Consider the following 27,686-nt stretch of genomic DNA (forward strand, 5'->3'; position numbering starts at 1 on the left):
ACCCGGTAAGAAACGTTTGTCTGTCTCATTTTCTGACATGTAAAGCCTGGAAGGTGAGCGTCTCTTTTCTCCAAACAGATTTCACACTTACAGTCTCTGCAACGGGATCCTGAGATTTAATAAACACCAACATGGCTGCGATAAAAGAATTTCTAATTAGAGTTCACATCTTTAGCATCATGATGAACATGAATCCTCTGCTCTGGAGGAAAATGGGGCAGCACGTTTCCCCAGTGGGAGGTAGGGAACAATCCCTCGTACGTCTCCTGTCCTGCCGGAGCCACCAACATCTCATCGGCCCTCTTTTCCAGCCACTCGCTTAATTAGCATTGTTGTCTCGCTACAGAAACAGAACAAACGGGAGAAAGCTGAAGCTAAACGGCGTCCAGGCTGTTCTGCATCTTCGTCGCCACACTCACATAAATGATTTATTTCTTTGGGTTGCGTGAGTGTGACGCTGCGTTGCAGAATTAGCTTTGAAATGGCAACTCGAGCACAGTCACAAACGCTGAGCTGCTCTTGTGCCCACAGACAACTGCAAGGTGATCTTGACTGATTATATTCCAAGGGGTTATGAATAAAACATGCACAGATATGCATATCAAAAGCCAAGTGTTGACAAAGCAAAACAAAGCATAACAAAGATGTTACGGCAGCACAGATCGGAGAGGAAAGCTCCTTCTCTTCAACCTTTCTCTGAATCCCTAACAGTGCCAATTAGCAAGGGCTCGCCACTCAGACCATCTGGGGATACCTCCCCCTCATTCATCTTGGCATAATTGTTCCTCCTGAGGAAGAGCAGGTGACTGCACCTGAAGACGCCGGCTTCATGTTAGCCTGACATGTGCCTTAATTCTGCAGCTGAGCTCTCACTAATACTGTCATCAAGCAGATCTCAGTCCTAATGAACACTTTAATTGGCCACAGAACTGTGTTTAAAGGTACAAAAACCTGAGTGAGCCGAGCAGCAGGAACGGCTGAGGTCACATCGTTGGAGATGATTTCCTAAAATGTATTCATTGACATGCAGTCGCCTCGTACACCACCTCCTTCATTGACTAAGCTACTGCTAATAAGACCATAATGAAGCAGGGACAGCTGGGCTGGTTTAGAGGAGCACGGGGAAGCAGAGCCAGGGGCAAAAGGCCATGGAGTCTGCCTAGCACTGAGGCTCAGCTGGCTCGCCACTGGCAGGCTCGCTGCAGGCTGCTCGGCTGGTGGACCGGCAGAGGTCAATGTTCGTCCTGTCACTGGAAAATGGCCTGAAGAGATCAGGCCACGACACGTAGAGGAGCCCTTGACACATGAGACCATCTGACACGAACATCAACTGCAAAAATGTCCTTCATGGGCATTGACCATGATCATGGAAGCACGGTGGACGTTCATCACTGTGGGACCACCGCTGTCTGCAGCTGCTACGCATCCTTCAGCAATATCACATGACTGGGTCGGCTCAGAGGAGATGTTGATCCATCAGAGGGAACTTCCTCCTGCTGCATGAATTCAGATGAACAATCTTTTCTTCAATTTTCCTTTAAATTTTCAGGAATCTTTTTTTTTTGCTGAGCTAGAATATTCATCACTTGCAGAGTTGATGGTAAAAACTATCCTGAACATTTTGCAAAGTGTTCCTCAACAGATAATGACTTACTGCACAGTAACATCCTGTTGATTTCAGGGAAATTTCTGTGTTAAAAATGTTTTTTCTTTGGTTCCAATCCTGATTCCAGAACGGTGCTGGAACGATGGCTGTGAGGACAGGATCATTTGGAAATTTGTCCTCGTGGAGCTCCTGCAGATGCAAATGGAAGCTGCCATCAGTGTCTCCGAGATGGAGCCCACGTTTTAAGTCAGTTTAATATGTTATCATTATTATTTTTATATTTTTTGAGAAAGCGAACTAGTGGCAGAACAAACATGAAGACACTCAGAGAAGAGACAAAAATAAACTCTTGTTTCCCGTGACTCTAAAGAATTTAGAATTTCTGGTGAATGTCACTTGGTCGTTGACGAGCAACATGAGCTCATTGTCATTCAGCTTCACTTAGCCTGGTAGCGATGAAACGTTTAACTTTCTCATTTTGTTTTATGTCAAAGCCTTAATCATCCGGTTCTGGTTAACATCTAAAAAGCTCCAAGCTGTTCCCACCGATGCCTTCCTACTGATGTCTTCCTACTGATGTCTTCCTACGGATGTCTTCCTATAGATGTCTTCCTACGGATGTCTTCGTATGGATGTCTTCCTACGGATGTCTTCCTACGGATGTCTTCCTATGGATGTCTTCCTACGGATGTCTTCCTACGGATGTCTTCGTATGGATGTCTTCCTACGGATGTCTTCCTATGGATGTCTTCCTATGGATGTCTTCCTACGGATGTCTTCCTATGGATGTCTTCCTATGGATGTCTTCCTACGGATGTCTTCCTACGGATGTCTTCCTACGGATGTCTTCCTATGGATGTGTTCGTACTGATGTCTTCCTACGGATGTCTTCCTATGGATGTCTTCCTACGGATGTCTTCCTACTTATGTCTTCCTACGGATGTCTTCCTACGGATGTCTTCCTATGGATGTCTTCCTACGGATGTCTTCCTACGGATGTCTTCCTATGGATGTCTTCCTACAGATGTGTTCCTATGGATGTCTTCGTATGGATGTGTTCCTACTGATGTCTTCCTACGGATGTGTTGGTATGGATGTGTTCGTACTGATGTCTTCCTACGGATGTCTTCCTATGGATGTCTTCCTACGGATGTCTTCCTATGGATGTCTTCCTACGGATGTCTTCCTACAGATGTCTTCCTACGGATGTCTTCCTACGGATGTGTTCCTACGGATGTCTTCCTATGGATGTCTTTCTATGGATGTCTTCCTACGGATGTCTTCCTACGGATGTCTTCCTACGGATGTGTTCCTATAGATGTCTTCCTACGGATGTCTTCGTATGGATGTCTTCCTACGGATGTCTTCCTACGGATGTCTTCCTATGGATGTCTTCCTATGGATGTCTTCCTACGGATGTCTTCCTATGGATGTCTTCCTATGGATGTCTTCCTACGGATGTCTTCCTACGGATGTCTTCCTATGGATGTCTTCCTATGGATGTGTTCGTACTGATGTCTTCCTACGGATGTCTTCCTATGGATGTCTTCCTACGGATGTGTTCCTATGGATGTCTTCCTACGGATGTGTTCCTATGGATGTCTTCCTATGGATGTCTTCCTACAGATGTCTTCCTATGGATGTCTTCCTATGGATGTCTTCCTACGGATGTCTTCCTACGGATGTCTTCCTATGGATGTCTTCCTATGGATGTGTTCGTACTGATGTCTTCCTACGGATGTCTTCCTATGGATGTCTTCCTACGGATGTCTTCCTATGGATGTCTTCCTACGGATGTCTTCCTACTGATGTCTTCCTATGGATGTCTTCCTACGGATGTCTTCCTATGGATGTCTTCCTACGGATGTCTTCCTACGGATGTGTTCCTATGGATGTCTTCCTACGGATGTCTTCCTATGGATGTCTTCCTACAGATGTGTTCCTATGGATGTCTTCGTATGGATGTGTTCCTACTGATGTCTTCCTACGGATGTGTTCGTATGGATGTGTTCGTACTGATGTCTTCCTACGGATGTCTTCCTATGGATGTCTTCCTACGGATGTCTTCCTACAGATGTCTTCCTACGGATGTCTTCCTACGGATGTGTTCCTACGGATGTCTTCCTATGGATGTCTTTCTATGGATGTGTTCCTACGGATGTCTTCCTATGGATGTCTTCCTACGGATGTCTTCCTACGGATGTCTTCCTACGGATGTGTTCCTATGGATGTCTTCCTATGGATGTCTTCCTACGGATGTCTTCCTATGGATGTCTTCCTACGGATGTGTTCCTATGGATGTCTTCCTATGGATGTCTTCCTACGGATGTCTTCCTACGGATGTCTTCCTATGGATGTCTTCCTACGGATGTCTTCCTACGGCTGTCTTCCTACGGATGTCTTCCTACGGATGTGTTCCTACGGATGTCTTCCTACGGATGTGTTCCTATGGATGTCTTCCTATGGATGTCTTCCTACGGATGTCTTCCTATGGATGTCTTCCTACGGATGTGTTCCTATGGATGTCTTCCTATGGATGTCTTCCTACGGATGTGTTCCTACGGATGTGTTCCTATGGATGTCTTCCTATGGATGTCTTCCTACGGATGTCTTCCTACGGATGTCTTCCTATGGATGTCTTCCTACGGATGTGTTCCTATGGATGTCTTCCTACGGATGTGTTCCTATGGATGTCTTCCTACGGATGTCTTCCTATGGATGTCTTCCTATGGATGTCTTCCTACGGATGTCTTCCTACGGATGTCTTCCTATGGATGTCTTCCTATGGATGTCTTCCTACGGATGTCTTCCTATGGATGTCTTCCTACGGATGTCTTCCTATGGATGTCTTCCTACGGATGTGTTCCTATGGATGTCTTCCTACGGATGTGTTCCTATGGATGTCTTCCTACGGATGTCTTCCTATGGATGTCTTCCTACGGATGTCTTCCTACGGATGTCTTCCTACGGATGTCTTCCTACGGATGTCTTCCTATGGATGTCTTCCTACGGATGTGTTCCCCACCACGGACTACTTTGAAAAAGTCAAAATTCCCTCCAGTATCAGAACATATAAAATCGGAAATAGTGTGGGAGTGTGACACTGCTGCCTTTCAATTCAGTTCAATTCAATTCAATTCAATTCAATTCAATTCAATTCAATTCAATTCAATTCAATTCAGTTCAATTTATTTCAATTATAAAACCTTTCTTTGCCTCTGAAGGACCATCCAGAAACTGTGGCAGCAGCAGTATGAGTGCCCGTGTGACAGCTGACATAAACGATGGTCTATATGGTTAATGTATACATATATGTGTATACATACATAAACTGAAATAAGTATATGTACATGTATAAGTACACACATATACTGTTTCTGCTGCTGCGTCCCGTGTGTTACCTGGGCGATGGATTTCTTGTGACGCTGTCCTTTGCCTTCGGTCCAAACATATGAATGACTTTTCACCATGTAACACAAACCAACCATCAAAACCTTTGCAGCGATTCGAGCAAATTAAAGGTCATTTAAACAGCGTCGGTTTTGCAGTTTGTGATCGGCCTTGCTTTAAAAGTTTCCTGAGTTTCCTGTGTCTACAAACTCTACGTAAAGCACATAGAATCATTTCACCATCAAATATCCGGAAACACATCCAAGGCATGTTTAATAACAGAGTAAATCCAGCGTATTGGGACGAGAGAACTTTAATAAACCTGGACTCCAAACGGAAGCAACGATGCCGCTCTGCTAAAGGAACTCATTTATGGGAAACCTGGACAAACAATCTCGTCAGGAAGATGGTTTTAATTTAGTGAATAAATCCATGTGGTTTATGGTTCTTCTGTTGTGTTGTCATGTCATGTCAGGTAAAGGTGAGAGGCCATGTTAGATTTATTTCATGCTTTGGTTGGTTTTATTTATTTATTTATTATGGTTTTATTTATTTATTTATTTATTGCATATGTATTTATATTAAACTGTCATGTTAAAAAGAGACTTTTTTATGAGATTTTTCTTCTGTCTGCTTCGTTTTATTCTTGTGATTGGACAATCATCTATTTGCTTTTGTTGGATTGCATCAAGCATGAATGAAATAAAGTAAAGGGCGGCTGTCAGTCAGGAGTTGTGTTAGCCTGTCATACAGGACTGGAAAAGTTTGCCGTGTCATAGTTGGCATTTTGGGATCGGAGCAGCAGAATCTGACTCACAGCTGATTGTGTAGCAGGAGAACTTAATCAGCCACCAGGCGTGTAATAACTCACAGCGCTCACATGTTTTCAGCAGAGGAAATTCTGTCAAAGGAAACAGTTTGCTCCAAAATGAGGTGAAATAAACTGTGTATACGCATTAACTCAAACTGCAATGATGAAGTGTGAGATATTTGGTCTGTTTGCCTGCGACATATTCAGCCACTGCATGAAAAGCACTTAATAAATAAAGTCTGATTGGTTCAGTATTGTGAACTATTATGTGTCGGTCTCATGTCACTTTGTAGAAAAGCTTCTTTGATGAAGCCTGAAGTTTGTGTTTGGAAAAAAACCAACATATAAGAGTATATTTTATATATACATACATAGGCATATATACATACACACATATATATATATATATATATATATATATATATATATATATATATATATATATATATACATATATATATATATATATATATATATATATATATATATATATATATATATATATATATATATATATGTATATATATATATATATATATATATATATATATATATATATATATATATATAGCTGGCAGGGACACAGACGGCAGCAGCAGCAGTCCTCATGTAAAGTCCACTAAATGCTGCCGTGCATGTCAAACAGCACCAACGCATTTACGACGTAATCCCATTGGCTTTCAGGAAACTGTGTTTACTTTCACGTAGCGTTTCCTGCATCGATCTGTGCACTGTGCAACATTGTTTCTGTTCAAACTGTTTAAACTATAAAATAGTATGTTGACATGGTACTTCTGCTTGTTCCTGTGCAAACGCCACTAATCACAGCTGCCTCTGATTTCACTTCTAATCCTACAATCAGGCACCGTGTGCCATGGCAACACCTGGGCTCTTTGTGCCATAAGGTAGTCAGAAATTCAGCCATGAACAGAATCATTCAACATAAAGTAAAAAGCAGTGCTGAAAAAGCTCTTCTCGAAGCAGATGACATTAAACTAAATGTTCACAACTGGTACAAACACAAATAATATCTGCAAACTGCCAGAGGAGGGGCTGCTTGTTATGCTAAAGAGAGCCATCTGTTGTCATCAATAACTAAATGTACTGCGCAGACAGCGCCATCTGACTTCATTCCTTTCCAAGCATGTTTTCAAGCTCAGGCAACGATGCCCTGCTCGCTCATAAACCTTAACCAAGACTAACTGGAAGCAGCTCCCTGTTGCAGACTTTCCACACATCATTGTTGCAGGAGCAAAGCCTCGACGTGGACTTCCTGTTACTGTGCATGCAGTCACTTCCTAGTTTACATACATGCCAGCTGGAGCAGCATTCTGACTACATGCTGGAGCACAACGGACCAGTCCACCTCCACCGCGATCTTTGTGGTGATAGTCATGCCTACACGTCATCTGTCTGCCTGGTAGCTAAATCAGATGAATTCAATCCTTTAGCATCACACGATCAGATGATCACACGATGTTAGGCATTAATGCACTCCTCATTTGAGACTTCAGTATTTTTACAGCTTCTTTGACAGCATAAACCTGTCCTTGGACTGTGTGTTTGTGTGTTACAGCACAAAGGTGCAGTAATTGTGTCTGAATGTTCATGCAAAGCTTCAGAAGCACCAGCAGAAAGCTGCTTTTCATCCTGAAACTGCAGGAAGGCAGGAAGTAGCACGCTGTGCATCAGCAGACCGTTCAACTACGCATCTTCTTCATTTTGCAGTGGTGTTCTGCTTACGTGGTTCTACTGCACTGCTCTGTTTGTTCTTTCATTATTCAGCTTTAAAGTGGCCCCCAAAGGCCAATGCTTTAATTATGCAGGATTAAATCCATAAATTACAACAGATGGGATGTCCCAAGTCATCGTCATGATCAGAGTGTCAGACAGCTGTGTTGTAGTCTACAAATGTGAGTGCACAAGCAGGATTCTGGTTCATTTAGCATAACAGCCATGGTATAAAACGCTGCTTTAACCTTGTTGTTTAACGTCAGCATTCCCAGCCATTTACCATGACTTCAGCAACTTCTCCCTGTTTGGAATGACAGTGAACTTGCTGTGGTCAGGAACACGCTGATCCTGCTCAGGGCAGCCTATGACTCACTCCGTGTGTCCAGACTGGGGGTGACACATAGTTAAATGGCTGCGCAGGTCCCCCAGCTCTGTGTCCGCCTCAGCCTGAGCGTTCCCAGCCTCTGACTGGATCTGTGAAGCTGCTCAATCAGCGTTTCAGATGAAGGTTTGCATCGGCTGCAGAAACACAGCTGACAAGTTGACAAGGACACGAATAAAGACCAGGTACCTGAAAGTAGTTAGAATCACGTCGAAATGGACATATTCAGCTCCGACAGGGACGTTTTCTGGGATTTACATTAACCTTAAATGATGATTTTGCTGTATTGCAGTTATATCAACGTCTGCATGTCAGCTGGTGTGGAAACTCAACTTGATTTATGGTTTGCTGTAAAAAATACAACTTTCACACATTTGTATTTCAACTTCAAAGCAATATACATACATATATAATAGGGACGGGGAAATCCAATTGAAAAATAAACAATTTTTTGCTTCACAGTTTTAAAATCAATTTTTTGTTAAAAAAATCTAATTTTTTTCAAATAAATAAATATGATCCATCACAAAATGTTGGTCATTTTTATTGTTTTTATTGATCTTTTTACTTGTCATCTTAGGCATTAAAGCAGCAGAATGACGGTCTGGCTACTGGGTTGTTTTTCCCATTTGAAATCAAGGAAAATGACGAGCATAAAGAAACGTTTTATACATTTTTTTGTTTTTAAATCTACAAAAAAATTAGCTATATTAAAGAATTGTGAAAATCACAATTTAAATCGAATCGGTGCCCAAAAAAATCGGAATCGAATTGAATCGGGACAAAAGTATATTGTCACAGCCCTTATAAATAACTATATATATATATATATATATATATATATATATATATATATATATATATATATATATATATATATATATATATATATATACATATATATATATATATATATATATATATATATATATATATATATATATATATATACATACATATATATATATATATATATATATATATATATATATATATATATATATATATATATATATATATATACACATATATATATATATATATATATATATATATATATATATATATATATATATATATATATATATATATGTAAATCGGTTGAGTCAGTGATTGTTTTTAAAAAGCAGCTTAAGACACATATTTTTTATTTTTCATCTTTTTTAAGTTTCTGTGTGTTTTCTTCATGTTTTATGTTGTTTTAAAGTTTTTGTGTTTTATTGTGAAGAGTTTTGTACGTTTTATCTTGAAAGGCGCTGTATAAATAAACATGTACCTCCTTACCTAAAGCGGGGCGACCCCAGCGATCTGCCACATGTTGACCCGTCATGCCTCCACCTGAACAGTTTGCATCTCGGTGTGTGACGCTAAAACCGGTCAGTCTGGAGGGTTTTTCTGACTATTTGATTTTCCCTTTGTTATAAAATCACCATGTAAAAACTGCATGAACACTGACAGGCAGGGGAGGATACCAGCTTCCTATCCATCTCTCTCTCTGCTGCAGGAATTCATGGCTGAGTTACTTCGGTCTGTCAAAACCCAATCTCCATTCTGACGAGTGATGGTTGAAAGAAGGAAACAAGAAAAATGTCTCTCCTCCAATCACAGGCAGCGGTATGATGCATGCGGCGCAGCTGGACATAAATAAACTTTAAACCAGCGGGCTCAGAAGCTGCTTAGCAAGCCCACTTTCTTCACACGCTGCTTCAACAGCAGAGTAAAAGTTAGAAGTTCTGAAGATGTGTGCACGCTTTTTGTTTCTGTGTGCACTTCATTAGAGATCCTCTGCTTTGTGGCTGTTGGAGATTACACACACGCTTCTGCAGAGAAGCAGAGCCAGCAGCACACACACCGAGAAGACCCAAGCTGCTGGCAAGCCAACGGCGGTGTGTTGGAGGTGAGGAGGATGGAGGATAACCACAAGCATCCTTCATGCTTCCTCATGACGATTAGAATAGATGGTTCTGTCACAGCGCATGAGTAGCTCACTGAGCCGGATAAGATCATTTTCTACAGTCGGGACACTGATGTATTGCATATGTTTTACAGCAAGGGCTCATTTCACCGGCACCACTCCATAAAGCTCAGAGTGAAATCCAAACTTATGGAGACAAAGATGTCATTTAAAAAGGCTGCAGAGATCTTCCATGTTTTAAAAATGCTTTAAAATCACTTGGATCTCATCATTATTGTGTGTTTTATCTAAATCGTGCAGCGATTACACACATCTATCTGTTTTATGTCTCCTTGACCCAGTTTTGGTTTGTTTGGCTCCATTTTCAGCGTTTGCTTTCGATGAGCCTCCAACAGGAACAAACATATCGCTGGTCACGTTCAAACAGTCATTTATTGTTCGTTCATCAGAGATTTAACTCTCAGAACTCATCTGGTTCGCCCGATCTAAAGCAACAGCGTCAACACGGCAAAACAGCTCAGGAACCACACAATCAGGGAAAACTGCCATCACAAGCACACTCTGGGGGATCTATCATTGGCGAGGGACAGTTCTAGCCTTTTTAGAAGGTTTTTAGCCTTTAAGTGCAGCGTTATTTCCAGGTACTTTCCACCGTGTTGCGTTCAGGATTTAGTACATTTTGTGTCCATTATGTTAGTGGACCGCCATATTGAAGCTAGATGTAAACACTGAGCTGTCAGTCTCTTGACCAATCAGATGCTCAGATTTCTTCTTCTTTTGTTTTGTCGGAGCAGCCGAAGATCAGCGTGAGAGTAAATAGTTAACTGTTAAACTGTTTCCAAGAGATGCAGCAGTGACTCAAGGAAAACTGAGTGGAAAAAGAAGTAAAAATGTAAATAATGTTGGTTTGTTTATGTTAAAATGTTGGGATGTTTTTCTCCTGAAGGCCTGAGAGAAACATATTTCTCAAAGAAAAATCTTCCACGTTGTTGATCTGTGTCTTTTTTTAATAAAATTCTGTGAAATTCCAGTTCTGTTGTTCTTTTGGTTTAATATTCATATAACTATTGATCCGTCCATGTGGCATCATTTAGAATACATACTGTGATTATCCAGGTCGTCCTGAAAAAGAAAAGATGCTCTCTACCTGACTGTGTGTGAAAGGGTTGAGATTAAATCTGCATTAATGGACACAGAGTTTTAGGGGTTAAGTACCTGTGGGAAGATGTTTTTAAATGAAACATTCCTCCTGCATGAATCGGCTACACACTAACTTTACCTGAGCTTCCTTTTATTTTATGGTGATTTTTGCTATTTGTTTCTGCCTTTTAATACATTTTAATGCTTTTTTTGCAGCATCTGTAATGTTTTTGATGGTTTCTGTAAAGTATTTTGAATCGTCTTCAGCATGACGTGATGTACAGATAAACTCTCCTTCCTCGCTGAGATCCATTCAGCACAAAGCAGTTCTAACATGAAGCAGCAATCCTAACATGTAGCGTGTCACAATGACGCCGCGAAGAAGCAGTTACACGGGAAACAGGTTATGTTCACTTGCAATTCGTCATTTTTCTGATTCAAGCGAACCACAAGGTGTCAGGTACGGTGGCTGGGAAGTGCAAAACAATTTAAATGTCAGTAAACACATTTCAAAATAAAACAAAAATTACATTTTGAAAATTTATATACAATTTAAAAAACAAATTTATATTTAAAAACCAAGCTTAAATTTGGAAAAACAAAAAAAAAAAAAAAAAAAAAAATTCACATTTTGTGAAACAAATGTATATTTAAAAAAACTAATTTATATTTCAAGAAACATTTTTACATTTTTAGGAAACAAACACATTTTAAAAAATTCATCTATTTAAGAAAACAAATTCCTATTTGAGGAAACAAATTTATATTTCAGGAAACATTTTAAAAAAGTGAATAAAAAAGGCAGATTTACATTTAGAGGGAGGGATTTAAACAACGGACTCGCTATAATTTGTTTTCTTCATTTTATTTATTTTTCTAAAATGTAAATTTGTTTCCTAAAAATATAAAAATATTTCTAGAAATATAAATTTGTCTTTTAAAATATATATTTGTTTCCTAAAAATGTGAATTTGTTTTTTGTTTGTTTGTTTGTCAAAATTTAAGCTTGGTTGTTTAAATATAAATTTGTTTTTTAAATAGTATTTTAGTTTTCACATTTTTCTTTTTTTATTTTGAACATATTTTGACATACTGCTTACTGTAAAGATATAATTCATTTATCGTGGAGATGTGATCTGCGACGGGGAAAAGACAAAAGAAGATTTAGTTATGAAAACAATAATAAAACATGAGATAAATGGAATAAAAAGTTGGACCAAAGTAGTCCTGAAAATGTCCTCAGAGTGATGCATCTGTCCAAGTTCAGACAATTCAACAGCAAATTGTCATTATTGGTCTCCTCCAACACTGTAAAATACTCAGCAAAGCCTCCAGCTGGTCCAACACGGTGAGAATTTACAGCATATTTCATATTTCTCCAGTTTCTTCTTCTTTTCCTCCTGAATGAAGCTGCGGCGGATGCTCCCAGACTCCAGGCTTGCTTGTGGTTCCTGCTGGTTCCAGGTATTACCAGCTGGACTGATGAGACTCGAGATGGATGCGTTTCATTCAGATCAGAACTGCAGTAAACTGTAACGACTTTACTTTACGTCGATGCCACACAAATAGAGTTAAAGTGAAACTGTGGAAATGATCTGATTGTTCCTCTTAAGCTGCTGAAACCCGGACATCTTTCATGACTTGTTTACCTGGACTTTATCAGCTGATAAGGAGCAAATTATACTTTTTATTGTGTTCTGATGCATGAAAGAGGCGCATGTCGGTATCATGTTGGCAGGTAATAAATGACAAACATCTTGCAGCGCATGCAGCACCGAGATTTATCCTCTTAACGTCGTCTCAGAGATTGTCTTTCATTTCACACAAACACTTCTCTGTGTGAATATAAAGCGTTTGTGTTGCAGCGCCGTCCTGACTCTCTGTCTGACGTTTGTTTCTGCAGGTGACAAGACTCACACTTTTCATTTAGAGGCATCCTTACGTCCCGTAAAACAAAACCTGCGATGCATTCAGCGTTGCAGATATAAGTTGGCAGATACTCTGACTGAGTGGAAGTAAGCAGATCGAACTGATTCAGTCTCACACTCACAGCAGCAGCAGACATAACCCCGGCCTGCAGGAGCTAACACTGAGCGACGCTCGCAGCTCAGCGGCTCGCAGCAGATCTGGTCATACGAAGCCGCTCCCACAAGACCTCAGCAGGACCGCCAGAAATCATGCAGCTATCAAACAGTGCTTCGTAAACAAGACTCAGGTTAATAAAACTAAGGCAGAGTTGTGCACAACACCCCAAAGAGCCCGACATGATAGCCTTTAATGAATATTCAAATAAATAAATGAAAATTCTGTTAAATATTTAATAGTCGTATCAGAGAGGAAGTTGTGCCGTATTAGCAGTGATTCATACGAGCAGAAAGCTGGAGGCAGCGATCTCTTCCTCTGAAATAATAAAGAGGCTGACGCTGCAGATCACTTGCTGTACTAATGCATATCCAATCTGCTTAATTGCTCTATTTGTTTGTCACTTGTAAGAAAAACCTTTGGATGATTATCTTTTACATGACTGAAAATTCATATTTCACATCCTGACAGCACCTGACCTCATCTTTTTTTCCTGTTACAAACAAGCAGAGCCTGTCCACGTGTAATGCTGTACGTGCTTTTTCTGAGTGCTTATTCACCATCTATTACATACAAAACAGCAAGAAAGTCATTTAACAAGCAGCATGAGCATCATATATGTATGGTTTCCCTCTGGGATGTTCAGGAGAGTAAACAGAGAGACAATCCCCACATGAAGGTAAACTTCTGCATCACTTATTCATATTAATTACCACTAAAAGGAGGATTAAACGTCACAAAAGGATCAAAACTATTCTGCATTTTCATCAGTTGGTTTTCTTTTTCATACAAACGGCTCATGGAAAGTTGAAAATTGGATTGATTTCAGTACACATTAACACACACACACACACACACACACACACACACACACACACACACACACTTGTACTGCACCAATCCCCTGAGGGGGCACCCGGGGTGGCCAATCAGCTGTCAGCAGCCACCCCTCTAGCTCCGCCCCTGCATGTTTTCAGTCCCCGTTTATGTTGCCGTTGCTTGTTGATCACATAGTTTTCCTACAATTATTTTAGGCAGAAAGAGGGAAGAAAAAAATAAGAACGCATTTCTTTGTGTTTTTATAAAGCAGCCACACATGCTGTAACGCACCTGCTGCAACACGCCTGCTGCAACACATCTGCTGCAACGCACCTGCTGCAACGCGCCTGCTGCAACACGCCTGCTGCAACGCGCCTGCTGCAACGCGCCTGCTTCAACGCGTCTGCTTCAATGCGCCTGCTGCAACACGCCTGCTGCAACACGCCTGCTGCAACACGCCTGCTGCAACACGCCTGCTGCAACGCGCCTGCTGCAACACGCCTGCTGCAACACGCCTGCTGCAACACGCCTGCTGCAACACATCTGCTGCAACGCACCTGCTGCAACACGCCTGCTGCAACACATCTGCTGCAACGCACCTGCTGCAACACGCCTGCTGCAACACGCCTGCTGCAACGCACCTGCTGCAACACGCCTGCTGCAACACATCTGCTGCAACGCACCTGCTGCAACGCGCCTGCTGCAACACGCCTGCTGCAACACGCCTGCTGCAACACATCTGCTGCAACGCACCTGCTGCAATGCGCCTGCTGCAACACGCCTGCTGCAACACGCTTGCTGCACTGCACCTGCTGCAACGCACCTGCTGCAATGCGCCTGCTGCAACACGCCTGCTGCAACACGCCTGCTTCAACGCGCCTGCTTCAATGCACCTGCTTCAACGCGCCTGCTGCAACACGCCTGCTGCAACACGCTTGCTGCACTGCACCTGCTGCAACACACCTGCTGCAAGAATCTCGCTATGTTTGTCCCGCGGCCCCCACGTGGTTCATCCATGTGAAAAACAAACCACAGAAATCATCACAATAATTTTCCTGCAATTCTTTCTGAATATGTCCAGTCAAATCAGCTGACATGTTTACATTTTATTCTGACTGGATGTTCGATCGGAACAAAAGTGCTCCATGAATGCAGCTAACGTACAGGATCAGTTGCAGTTTCACAAATACATTTATAGGACACAAATAAACCTCTTAAACATCTCAGCAACATTACAAAACAAAGCAAAATCCATCAAAAGCACATCAGCTTTACTGTAAAGTTACAACTCAGGACCAGGACATAGCTCACAACGTCCCTCTTTTCACCTCATATTTTATCAGTTTTACTCGATTATTTGTCTATTAATCACTGGTTTGAGTGAAATGACAGAAATATTGAGCTGAATTCAGTAAAAAGAAACAGTAAAAGAAAAGCTTTTGGTTTTCTCTGCTGCTTGACACATGAAGATTTACAGCAGCGGGATGGAATACGAGCTTTACTGTAGCTTTACTGTTACTATGATAATGTCACCGTTTAAATGACCTTCAATCGATTTGTTTAGTAGAAAACTATTTCATTTACATATTGCTCCTAAAAGGCATAAATCTGGTATTACTGGTGGTTTTGAACAACGGTACTGCTAAATTCGACATTTTTACACAATCTTTGTAAAAGAAGCTCAGCACATTACTGCTGGCATGTCTGCAACAGAAGTAGCAACCAAACTATATTAACAGTGTCAGAAATAATTGAAAAACCACCAAGTTGTGTCAGAAATGACACACCGCTCTGCTCATCGTCTGTCACTGGTGGCTAATGTAAAAGTGTAATTGGAGTTTGGGTTTTAAATTGCAGTTAGTGATTATCATGGAAAACAAAAGAACTTAAAACACTCCAGGCTGATGAGTGAAACTAAAGCTGGGATGAATGTGTGTACATCACATGGAAGTGTTTGACAGTCAACATTTAATCCTTCGGTTTGTCTCAGCTTTTTGTGACCCTTTCAGCTTCGCTCTCACACATCTCATACCCATGTGTGTGTGTGACAGGACAGAGGTATGAACACAGAACACAAGCAGGGAAAATCCACAGATGAGGAGTATCAGAAAAGGCACAAGTCGAGCACAGGTATTCAGTCCATTAAAACTCCATTTATGTACTGATATTATCAACTATTTCCAAGGAGATGCAGGGTGTGACTGTGTGGAGTCAACAGTTTACTTTTTCAGCTGATCTACAGATGTTTTCCAGCATTTCTATCCGTCCAGGAGGTTTACAGTCCAGACACATGTAGTGTTTATTCAGAGACTCTAGATGGTAAATCCACAATGATCCATGATAACGCCATGATTTATCACATCTTCATGAGTGCTGGTTTCATCAATGAAGACAAAATGATGCTGTTTGACAAACTTTTAATTTAGGACAGTAATGAGATGGTGACCAGCGAAACGTAGCTGTGATGACTCAAACGTGACAAGATGTGAGAGTTTTTTTCTTGACGATACGAGACTGGGAGGTCTGTCAGCAATCAAACATTTCAACCTGTTGTGGCACCATCTGACCGTTACATCTACAAAGGATCATCAACGCTGCTGAATCCTGTCCTGGTTTGGTGTTCCCCACCACCTGCATGCAGCGTACGTCGTCAGAGACTAGTCACATACACACTCATGCAACTGAGTTTATTATTTCACTGATAAACCATGGTGGCAGCATCAACATGGTGGCATCAACATGGTGGCATCAACATGATGGCATCAACATGGTGGCATCAACATGGTGGCATCAACATGATGGCATCAACATGATGGCATCAACATGGTGGCATCAACATGGTGGCATCAACATGGTGGCATCAACATGGTAGCATCAACAAGGTGGCATCAACATGGTGGCATCAACATGGTGGCATCAACATGGTAGCATCAACATGGTGGCATCAACATGGTGGCATCAACATGGTGGCATCAACATGGTAGCATCAACATGGTGGCATCAACATGGTGGCATCAACATGGTAGCATCAACATGGTGGCATCAACATGGTGGCATCAACAAGGTGGCATCAACATGATGGCATCAACATGGTGGCATCAACATGGTGGCATCAACATGATGGCATCAACATGATGGCATCAACATGGTGGCATCAACATGGTAGCATCAACATGGTGGCATCAACATGGTGGCATCAACATGGTGGCATCAACATGGTGGCATCAACATGATGGCATCAACATGATGGCATCAACATGGTGGCATCAACATGGTGGCATCAACATGGTGGCATCAACATGGTGGCATCAACATGATGGCATCAACATGGTAGCATCAACATGATGGCATCAACATGGTAGCATCAACATGGTGGCATCAACATGATGGCATCAACATGGTGGCATCAACATGGTGGCATCAACATGGTGGCATCAACATGGTGGCATCAACATGATGGCATCAACATGGTGGCATCAACATGGTGGCATCAACATGGTGGCATCAACAAGGTGGCATCAACATGGTGGCATCAACATGATGGCATCAACATGGTGGCATCAACATGGTGGCATCAACATGGTGGCATCAACAAGGTGGCATCAACATGGTGGCATCAACAAGGTAGCATCAACATGATGGCATCAACATGGTGGCATCAACATGGTGGCATCAACATGGTGGCATCAACATGATGGCATCAACATGATGGCATCAACATGGTGGCATCAACATGGTGGCATCAACAAGGTGGCATCAACATGGTGGCATCAACATGGTGGCATCAACAAGGTGGCATCAACATGGTGGCATCAACAAGGTAGCATCAACATGGTGGCATCAACATGGTGGCATCAACATGGTGGCATCAACATGATGGCATCAACATGGTGGCATCAACATGGTGGCATCAACATGGTGGCATCAACAAGGTGGCATCAACATGGTGGCATCAACATGGTGGCATCAACATGGTGGCATCAACATGATGGCATCAACATGGTGGCATCAACATGATGGCATCAACATGGTGGCATCAACAAGGTAGCATCAACATGATGGCATCAACATGGTGGCATCAACATGGTGGCATCAACATGGTGGCATCAACATGATGGCATCAACATGATGGCATCAACATGGTGGCATCAACATGGTGGCATCAACATGATGGCATCAACATGATGGCATCAACAAGGTGGCATCAACATGGTGGCATCAACAAGGTAGCATCAACATGATGGCATCAACATGGTGGCATCAACATGGTGGCATCAACATGGTGGCATCAACATGGTGGCATCAACATGATGGCATCAACATGGTGGCATCAACATGGTGGCATCAACATGGTGGCATCAACATGGTGGCATCAACATGGCAGCATCAACATGGTGGCATCAACAAGGTGGCATCAACATGGTGGCATCAACATGGTGGCATCAACAAGGTGGCATCAACATGGTGGCATCAACATGGTGGCATCAACATGGTGGCATCATCAACATGGCGGCAGCATCGACATGGCGGCATCAACATGGTGGCATCAACATGGCGGCAGCATCAACATGGTGGTCAATTGCAGAGCGAGACAATAATTATGGCCACAAACTAGGTGAAGAAATACCAGTAAGCTGATCCCAAATCTCCTCTCTGGTATTTTTTCAATTGTGTCACAACAGGTCCTGCTAACATATCATGGCTGTTACTTAACGATGAATAAATCCCATAGCAAGCCTAAGGTTTTCCTCATAACTCCAGGTGAAAGCGGAAGTTAGCGTGGTTGTTCTAACATCAGCTCATTAGCTTCTGTACAGTTTGTCATGTGAAGAACATGCGAGTGTTACGCATTGTCCTACCCCCTTATGTTTGAGTGACTTGGTCTTTCTGTGCCGTTAGCGGCATGTTTAGCCATGTTCACATTCACTCCATGTGTCAGGCAGTATAGTATGTTAAAGATGCATCAGGTAACTTTCCAACTTTAAAAAATGATGATGAAGTCACTTCCTGTCAAACTTTCCACCAATCAGAGAGCTTAGACTGACACTAATGGTAAATCAGGAGCAGCCAAAGATCAGAAAAATAATGATCCTTAATAGCTGGAATAAAGCAAAACTCACCAAAACAAACTGAGCTGCATGTGGTTGGTGGGCACAGTAGGCAGATAGGAGCAGAAATAACTGTAAATATAAAAAATAAGCAGGAACAAGTGTGGAAACATAGAAACAGTGTGTGTGTGTGTTTCAGATGTGAGAGAATGATGTGCAGATGAGAAACGACTTGGTCGCTGCTGATCTGTGTGTTATTTCTACAAACTTCTGGTTGCTCTTTATGCTGCTTTATCTATTTTACATCATTTCAGCCTCAGAATCTGACAGCTGAGAAAGTCCTGAAGAGGAAAAAGAAAAGCAGGTTTGCCAAACCGAGCAGAAAATGGCTTCAAGTTTAGAGAATGACTGATGCGGTCTTGTTTTGTTCAGTTGTGTGTTAACACAATGCTGCTCAGCAGCCTGCGAAGGGTTAGAAGGTCATTTCCAAACTATTTGGAGTCCATCATACAGCGAGAAGCTGTCAATCTCATCAGGAGTGGATGTCTGAGGAAGTTCAGAACAAGGTCAGGGCTGAACTTGGCTCAACAAAACCCAAAAGCTACAGCTCCGACTTGCAGGCCTCAGTTAGCATGTTCACCGTTAAAGAATACATCAAAAAGAGACGTTCATGACAGCAGACGTACAAAAGGACTAAAGAAGTATGGTTGCTTTGGAAGGACTGCAGGAGGAAAGTCATGGTCTGCAGAGATGTGGACCATCAGCAAAACAAAGGAAATCGTGTTTAATAAAGAACAGCGGGGAGAACTACTCACAACCGACCAGCCAATGACAACTGGAGCCAGCTGGTAGAAATACACAGAAAGCTCAACAAGATGCAGGTCAAATAAATCATCTAAATGAACAAACAGGAAACAAGGAAAACTTCAAAATAAAACAGGAAACCAGGACGAAGACAAAAACTCCACACCGTGACAGACGTGTCCTCATACCAAAAAGAGCAGAGCAGCACAGCTTTGGCTTGTAAAACTGCCTCAAAACGACCCACAGGACTCCTGGAGCAACGACGTTTCATGTGAAAATACAACAAGAACATGTCAGACATGGTGGCGGGAGGATGATTATGTGGGCTGTGTTCTGGACACCTTGTAGAGATGAAGTGGGACATGAAACCGTCCGGAGAGCAACGGGATCCTCAGACAAAAGAGCAAATGCATGTCAACAAGCCTTTTTTAAGGAAAAAGAAAAAGCTTGAAGTAAAGTTGTGCTCAGTGTGAGTATTCATGTCAGAAATGATCCATAAACCAACATGCAACCCAGTTTGGAGGCGCTGAGTCTCTGGTCATGGCTCCTTTCTGAGCAGATTTTCCCTTCAGCTCATCCATCAGGAAACTGTTTCCCCACACGGGCAGCACTCCATCTTCTGGCCGTTCATACAGTCAGCCCTTCACACAAACCCCACTTGCAAAAAGTAAATATATATGTAGCCTTTTCAACAGAAGAGTGGTGCCAGGAACCTGCTCTCGATACGAGAGACAGATAGCATCCTGCAGAACACGATCAGCCTCAAGCTGCTGTTGCAAAAGCTAATTTCATGTCTTTTCCTCCCATTTCAATTACATGATGTCTTATCTTTACAGTATATGATGCAAAACTATGGAATAATCTTTAGGAAGAACTCAAACAATATCCAGGTTAAAAAAAAAAGACTTGTAAAAACCAGCGTGTACACATTCACACACACACACACACACAGCAGTCTACAACATGGGAAAGTGACTGTAAACGTTGCTGTTAGAGCAACACTGTGAGGAAGCGAAAGCTGTGCTTAGAAAGAGGGAAATAACTTCATTCTAACTGATTTTTTCCCGTGTTTTACTTGTGTTATATCTGTTTAAAATAAATTTAACATGTAAAAATGCGACTGTTTTGTCCCTTTAGGGAGGTGTTTAGCTCGTCTGAAGAGCTGACGGCATGGATCTGCAAGTCCTGCATGGTATGAAGGGAAAGACTGAAACTGAAACCAGTCCGACCTCCAGCCGACACCAGTTGGACATTTGGGTCCTAAAAATGTAAAATATGAACATGTTTGTTGTCACTGCTGACATATTTTCCCTGCCAGGTTGCATCGCAGCACACTGGTCAAAGTGAACTACGTCAGACGTGCAGCGACACATGCAGACAACGTGCACGGGAAGATGCGACCTGCAATCTGGGGATGTTACGTGTGAGATGAGAGGGTTCAGAAACAGGCTGAATGCATGCTGAGCAATGAGACGCAGGGTTTCCCTCATCGACGAGGCCTCTTTCATCTTGGTGATTCCTGTAATTCCCGTTGATTAGACACGCTGAGTGATTCCACTGATGCTCTGAGGTGACCACTACTATTTGTAAAGGAGATAAATTAAAGTCCTCCATCAAACTGTGATCAATGCGGCAGAGCCTCCGGCTGAAATGGGCACGGCGGTGTAATGACGCTATAATTCAGCTTTACTGCCTGCTAAGTGAATGACGGACATCTGAAAAAGTTCTTCTCCGTCAACGTGAGCGATTCAACCTTTTCCTTCACGTCTGTTTCCAAATAATTACACCTGCATCAACAGTCATTTTTATTATTCACTGATTGACTGATTCATTTAATAATTAATTGATTTATTGATTGGATCACTAAATCACTGCTTGAGTAAAGACTGTAGCAACTTCATGTCCTCCAGTTTAAACAGCTGGTTCTTTACGTAGAACATGTTTACATACAAGATGTTTACATGTTTGTTTACATACAAGATGTTTATGGGTATGTTTACATACAAGATGTTTACGTGTTTACATATAAGATGTTTACGTGTATGTTTTAATAGAATATGTTTACATGTATGTTTACATACAAGACGTTTACATACAAGATGTTTACATGTATGTTTACATACAAGATGTTTACATGTTTGTTTACATACAAGATGTTTATGAGTATGTTTACATACAAGATGTTTACGTGTTTACATATAAGATGTTTACGTGTATGTTTTAATAGAATATGTTTACATGTATGTTTACATACAAGACGTTTACATACAAGATGTTTACATGTATGTTTACATACAAGATGTTTACATGTTTGTTTACATACAAGATGTTTACGTGTTTACATATAAGATGTTTACGTGTATGTTTTAATAGAATATGTTTACATGTATGTTTACATACAAGACGTTTACATACAAGATGTTTACATGTATGTTTACATACAAGATGTTTACATGTATGTTTACATACAAGATGTTTACATACAAGATGTTTACATGTATGTTTACATACAAGACGTTTACATACAAGATGTTTACATGTATGTTTTCATAGAATATGTTTACATGTATGTTTACATACAAGACGTTTACATACAAGATGTTTACATGTATGTTTACATACAAGATGTTTACATGTATGTTTACATACAAGATGTTTACATTCAAGATGTTTACATGTATGTTTACATACAAGATGTTTACATGTATGTTTACATACAAGACGTTTACATACAAGATGTTTACATGTATGTTTACATACAAGATGTTTACATGTATGTTTACATACAAGACGTTTACATACAAGATGTTTACATGTATGTTTACATACAAGATGTTTACATTCAAGATGTTTACATGTATGTTTACATACAAGATGTTTACATACAAGATGTTTACATGTATGTTTACATACAAGACGTTTACATACAAGATGTTTACATGTATGTTTACATACAAGATGTTTACATGTATGTTTACATACAAGACGTTTACATACAAGATGTTTACATGTATGTTTACATACAAGATGTTTACATTCAAGATGTTTACATGTATGTTTACATACAAGATGTTTACATGTATGTTTACATACAAGATGTTTACATTCAAGATGTTTACATGTATGTTTACATACAAGATGTTTACATGTATGTTTACATACAAGATGTTTACATTCAAGATGTTTACATGTATGTTTACATACAAGATGTTTACATGTATGTTTACATACAAGATGTTTACATACAAGATGTTTACATACAATATGTTTACATGTATGTTTACATACAAGACGTTTACATTCAAGATCTTTACATGTATGTTTACATACAAGATGTTTACATGTATATTTACATACAAGATGTTTACATGTATGTTTACATACAAGATGTTTACATGTATGTTTACATACAAGTTGAACATGTTGTGCATGACACACTTAACATGCTAACACACATGTCCATGAATGAACAGCAGCTTGTTTCTTTCCACACTGAGATGTGAGGACATCCCTTCACTTCCTGAGAGTCTCCTCACCCACATGGGGCATGTTACCATAGCAACCTCTCAACTGATGCAAATGACCGATTCATTTAAACAAAATGCTGCACCTAGCTGTCATTGTTTAGCACTAGTTCACCAGAAAGTCATGTCAAGACACTTTTTCAGATACAAACAGATTGTGGTCCAACTCGGATCCAGTGAAAACAAGCCTGTTATGTGATGATGCACATTCCAGTGTGTTCTTATAAGCCAGGTCATTAAAACAGACTGTATTACTACGTACTGCAGCCAAGAAGCGTCTTTTTTCTTCTATTAACGTCTTGTTTTATTGATTCATGAAAAATTAATCCTGCTTCTGAACTCATTGTTTGCATATTCTAATAATCCTCTGAATCAACAAGCTCTGACTTTACTGTGAGTTGAGACAGACTGGAAGTCTTTTATGTGCTTTACTTCTAAGTATTAAAATGATGAAGATAATAAGACCTAATCCTCACTGTGAGGTATTCTAACAAAGTTTTAGTCGTGACAGTCACTCAGCTCAATGATGAAACTTATTTAAACATCATACGCCTGGAAAGTCATGTTGTCATGCAGGTGTCGCTTTATGTTCTGGGGCCACATCCAGCTGCTCTCCAGAGGTTGGACCAGTAAGACAGCAGCGTAATTACCTACACATAATGAAAAGTCCTTCTCTCTTCGTTTTAGTCCAACAAGAACATTATCAGGATGTTTACGTTGAATTATCTGTCCTTCCAGAAAACAGGAAGAAGAACCAAAAACCTCTGGAGAGAATAACTATTTCATTTCATTGTTTGGGCTCTTTTGACGCGGATGCTTCTCTGTACGTAACCAGAACGCAGAGACACTTTCTGACAACGTGAGAAACATTCCTAACAAAAGTTTTCTTTTTCCAGCATCATAACATCCAGAACTGCAGTCATGTATAACCAGACAGATTTACTCTACCAAGCAAGACGTGTCATATATGAGGCTGACTTTGATATTTTAAATAGTTTTATTATTATTTTTATTGTAATCATCAGTCCTGATATGGCAACGCTGAACCTGGCAGGGAGGAGAAGCAAGGAAAGAAAGGAGAGGAGAGAAAGGTACAGAATGACTGTGTGGAAGTTGTCGAAGCTGCCAGAATCACAGTTTTCACAAAGACAATAGAAACTGCTAAACAACTACTACAGCAGTACTGTAGTAGTTGTTTAGCAGTAGTACTGTACTGTACTACTGTAGTACAGTACTACAGTACTACTGTAGTACTGTACTACTGTAGTACTGTAGTAGTTGTTTAGCAGTAGTACTGTACTACAGTACTACAGTAGTACAGTACTACTGTAGTACTGTAGTAGTTGTTTAGCAGTAGTACTGTAGTACTACTGTAGTACTGTAGTACTGTAGTAGTTGTTTAGCAGTAGTACTGTACTACAGTACTACAGTAGTACAGTACTACTGTAGTACTGTAGTAGTTGTTTAGCAGTAGTACTGTAGTACTACTGTAGTACAGTAGTACTGTAGTACAGTACTACAGTACTACTGTAGTACTGTACTACTGTAGTACTGTAGTAGTTGTTTAGCAGTAGTACTGTACTACAGTACTACAGTAGTACAGTACTACTGTAGTACTGTAGTAGTTGTTTAGCAGTAGTACTGTAGTACTACTGTAGTACTGTAGTACTGTAGTACAGTACTACTGTAGTAGTTGTTTAGCAGTAGTACTGTACAGTACTACTGTAGTACTGTACTACTGTAGTACTGTACAGTACTACAGTAGTACTGTACAGTACTACTGTAGTACTACAGTACTACTGTAGTACTGTACAGTACTACAGTAGTACAGTACTACAGTAGTACTGTACAGTACTACTGTAGTACTGTACTACTGTAGTACTGTACAGTACTACAGTAGTACAGTACTACAGTAGTACTGTACAGTACTACTGTAGTACTGTACTACTGTAGTACTGTAGTAGTTGTTTAGCAGTAGTACTGTAGTACTACAGTACTACTGTAGTAGTTGTTTAGCAGTAGTACTGTACAGTACTACTGTAGTACTGTACTACTGTAGTACTGTACAGTACTACAGTAGTACTGTACAGTACTACTGTAGTACTACAGTACTACTGTAGTACTGTACAGTACTACAGTAGTACAGTACTACAGTAGTACTGTACAGTACTACTGTAGTACTGTACTACTGTAGTACTGTAGTAGTTGTTTAGCAGTAGTACTGTACTACAGTACTACAGTAGTACAGTACTACTGTAGTACTGTAGTAGTTGTTTAGCAGTAGTACTGTAGTACTACTGTAGTACTGTAGTACTGTAGTAGTTGTTTAGCAGTAGTACTGTACTACAGTACTACAGTAGTACAGTACTACTGTAGTACTGTAGTAGTTGTTTAGCAGTAGTACTGTAGTACTACTGTAGTACAGTAGTACTGTAGTACAGTACTACAGTACTACTGTAGTACTGTACTACTGTAGTACTGTAGTAGTTGTTTAGCAGTAGTACTGTACTACAGTACTACAGTAGTACAGTACTACTGTAGTACTGTAGTAGTTGTTTAGCAGTAGTACTGTAGTACTACTGTAGTACTGTAGTACTGTAGTACAGTACTACTGTAGTAGTTGTTTAGCAGTAGTACTGTACAGTACTACTGTAGTACTGTACTACTGTAGTACTGTACAGTACTACAGTAGTACTGTACAGTACTACTGTAGTACTACAGTACTACTGTAGTACTGTACAGTACTACAGTAGTACAGTACTACAGTAGTACTGTACAGTACTACTGTAGTACTGTACTACTGTAGTACTGTAGTAGTTGTTTAGCAGTAGTACTGTAGTACTACAGTACTACTGTAGTAGTTGTTTAGCAGTAGTACTGTACAGTACTACTGTAGTACTGTACTACTGTAGTACTGTACAGTACTACAGTAGTACTGTACAGTACTACTGTAGTACTACAGTACTACTGTAGTACTGTACAGTACTACAGTAGTACTGTACTACAGTAGTACTGTACAGTACTACTGTAGTACTGTACTACTGTAGTACTGTACAGTACTACAGTAGTACAGTACTACAGTAGTACTGTACAGTACTACTGTAGTACTGTACTACTGTAGTACTGTAGTAGTTGTTTAGCAGTAGTACAGTAGTACAGTCCTACTGGATACATAAAGTAGAAGAATAATGATTTGCAGGAGAACAACGTTATGAAACGTTTCTGCAGAGAAACTTAACGACACACAAACATCAGCAACGTTTAGTGGGAAGCAGATGGAAAAAGGAGAACGTTTGTGGGCATGCACGTGTAAATGTGCACGTGTGAATGTACACGTGTAAACGTGCATGTATTACTGTACACGTGTAAATGTGCACATGTGAACGTGTGCTTCCAAGAGGACCACGCCCTGAAGCATCAGGGAGGAGTACCAGGTGGGCCATGGGGGCCAAAGTGTGAGCTGCATGGAGAGCCCCCCCCCCAATCACCTCTCGACCAACCAACCCTCCAGTCCACCGGCCTGCCCTCCATCCAAAACCCCTCCCAGTCCCAGTCCTTGTCCACCCAGGTCTCCCAGTAAACAGACATGCTGACAAACATTTTTCCTTCCTGATGAAGATTTTCTGCTGAAATCAGAATAATTCCAGATTCTTTCTATTTTCCTCCTGATGTTCACTGAAAATGCTTGGAAAGTGTCTGAGTGTTAAAATCCCGGCCATGTTTCCATTCTGCGACGTTAAACTGAGGTTAAACTCCTCTCTGGTCCGTCTCTCTGCCGTTGCGAACCAGTTTTTACCGTCAAATCCAGGATTAACTGAAGGCTGAGCAGTAATGCAGTCTGGGATTGGAGGCATTTAGATGACAGTAGTTTACTTTAACAATGACATCCTTGTTGAGTGGATCCTACATTCTTATTATTTTATATCCATGAGAGAAAATACACGACTAATCCACCTGAAGCTGCTCCTCTGAAAACCTGAGCTTTCATACCGCCACCTAACCCAAATACATATGAATAAGGACTCCGACTTCACAAAGGCAGCTTTGGCATGCATCAAAAGTTCTTAATAAGATACTTTACCTGCAAGGCGCCCTATAAGTGACTGCAGCAGCAGCAGTTTCCATAGCAACATCATCTTCAATTTTGTAGGGTCAAAGTATTCTCCCATCCAATTACAACGCATGGAATCTGATTGACACCTCTCTGGTTTTCCGATCTGTGGAAAGAGAAACAGAGATGAGTTGGATTTATGGCTCGTATTAGCAGAAAATCATTTCTGATCGCAGAGAAACATTCAGCAGAGCTTGTCATCATCATCTTCTACCTTCAGAACAAATAAATAAGAGAAAACAAAGCGAAACTGGATTCATGTTCTTCAGATTCGTTCTGTGGGAGTGGGCTGGGTGGGACATGAATGTGGAAGATCTGCA

The 27,686-nt window shown here is 40.8% G+C and overlaps 1 protein-coding gene across 1 annotated transcript in view; it reads right to left on the reverse strand.

Moving 5' to 3' along the window:
- Positions 1–27,391, reverse strand: part of LOC306757794 (contactin-4-like) — a gene marked incomplete at both ends in the record, with an annotated part of 220,075 nt that extends 192,684 nt beyond the window's left edge. The window contains one exon of the mRNA XM_079242929.1: positions 27,337–27,391. Coding sequence (XP_079099055.1) covers positions 27,337–27,391 — 55 coding nt within the window. The remainder of the gene's footprint in view (positions 1–27,336) is intronic.
- Between the last annotated feature and the right edge of the window lie 295 nt (positions 27,392–27,686).

Source organism: Telmatherina bonti (assembly GCF_933228915.1).
Source record: "Telmatherina bonti genome assembly, chromosome: 6".
Lineage (NCBI taxonomy): Eukaryota > Metazoa > Chordata > Actinopteri > Atheriniformes > Telmatherinidae > Telmatherina > Telmatherina bonti.